Source organism: Penaeus monodon, chromosome 27, assembly GCF_015228065.2.
Source record: "Penaeus monodon isolate SGIC_2016 chromosome 27, NSTDA_Pmon_1, whole genome shotgun sequence".
NCBI classification, from domain to species: Eukaryota; Metazoa; Arthropoda; class Malacostraca; order Decapoda; family Penaeidae; genus Penaeus; species Penaeus monodon.
The window spans coordinates 20,492,638-20,493,781 of NC_051412.1; the positions used below are offsets into that span (position 1 = coordinate 20,492,638).

A 1,144-nucleotide genomic window follows, 5' to 3' on the forward strand; every position below is an offset into this window, starting at 1 on the left:
AATTACCTGGTACATTTCATCTAAAGAATTATGTGATGTCAATTGCACAAGACTCTGTCATCGAGACTTAAAAATATATTTTGGTAGTCTTCTTTGTTTTAGTTTGAAAAGGGGTTTAATTAAATAAATTTAGTGTCCCAATTTGGGTTGTTCAAGAGCTGGATGTGGTTTTATCAGCTCACTAAACTAACTGTTATGAATGTGAGAATTACAATGCAGTACGTAAGCTTATTAAGATTAATATGGGAAGGGAAGTTAATGCAAAAAACTACTACGTAATACAATATACTCAGGACTATACATTACGGTATGCAGTGTAAATATGCTATTAAACAAGACATAATCTCAACAAACTACATTGGAAAACAATAGAGCACTAAACTTAAAACAAATAATATGGCGTCGCTTCCGTGTTATTATCAGAAATTATAACCACCGAATATTAATGCACAGATCATCATCCTCTTCGTGTGGAGGGATGTCATACTCGCATACTGACCTCAGGGAAAGCCATACTCAGGGTCCAATTGGTAAGGGAGGTGAGGGCGGTTTTAAGGCTGGACTGGTCCGTTTGCGTGGCTGTGACGCCGGCCACGGATGCTAAACCCACTAAGGACTTGTTCATCATGGCCAAGGCGCCCTGGAGGTGAGGCATGGGCAAGGAAGGCGTAAGTTTCTGCTCCTGGAAGTTAAAGTCGGTCTCAGGGATCGTAGGATATGTGCGAAGGAGCCTAAACACTTCGGCTGCCCATCGACTGGCGTTGAGAGATTCGACCACAGACGATTGTATCATCCACACATCACAATCAGGTCTTAAAAAGCCTTTGGTTTTGTTGAGTCAAAATTCGTAATATATGGAAATCACAACTGCATCATGGGACAAAAATAGTGTTTAAGCATACACCGATATCTAAAAGCTACACATAAAGCACGTATATAATTAGTTACAAAAAGATGCTACATTATTTTGTTCCACACTGATTGCAAAGCTACTACTGTTCACGCGAATGTTATATACATGACTTTGCGGAAGCGTATTGCGATTTCCAGCATTTGTACAAACGCGCATATAGAGGAAATAGAAAAAAAAAGAAAACGACAACTCAGGGGGTGGGGTAAGGTAAGAAGCAGAATGAAGCAGAGT

At 39.8% G+C, this 1,144-nt stretch overlaps 1 protein-coding gene across 2 annotated transcripts in view; it reads right to left on the minus strand.

The window, feature by feature from the left end:
- LOC119590674 (calpain-B-like) overlaps positions 1-1,144 on the minus strand; it is a gene marked incomplete in the record, with an annotated part of 21,809 nt that overhangs the window by 2,538 nt on the left and 18,127 nt on the right. The window contains 1 exon segment of one of the 2 annotated variants that reach the window (XM_037939357.1): positions 500-682. Coding sequence (XP_037795285.1) covers positions 500-682 — 183 coding nt within the window. 2 annotated transcript variants of the gene reach the window in all.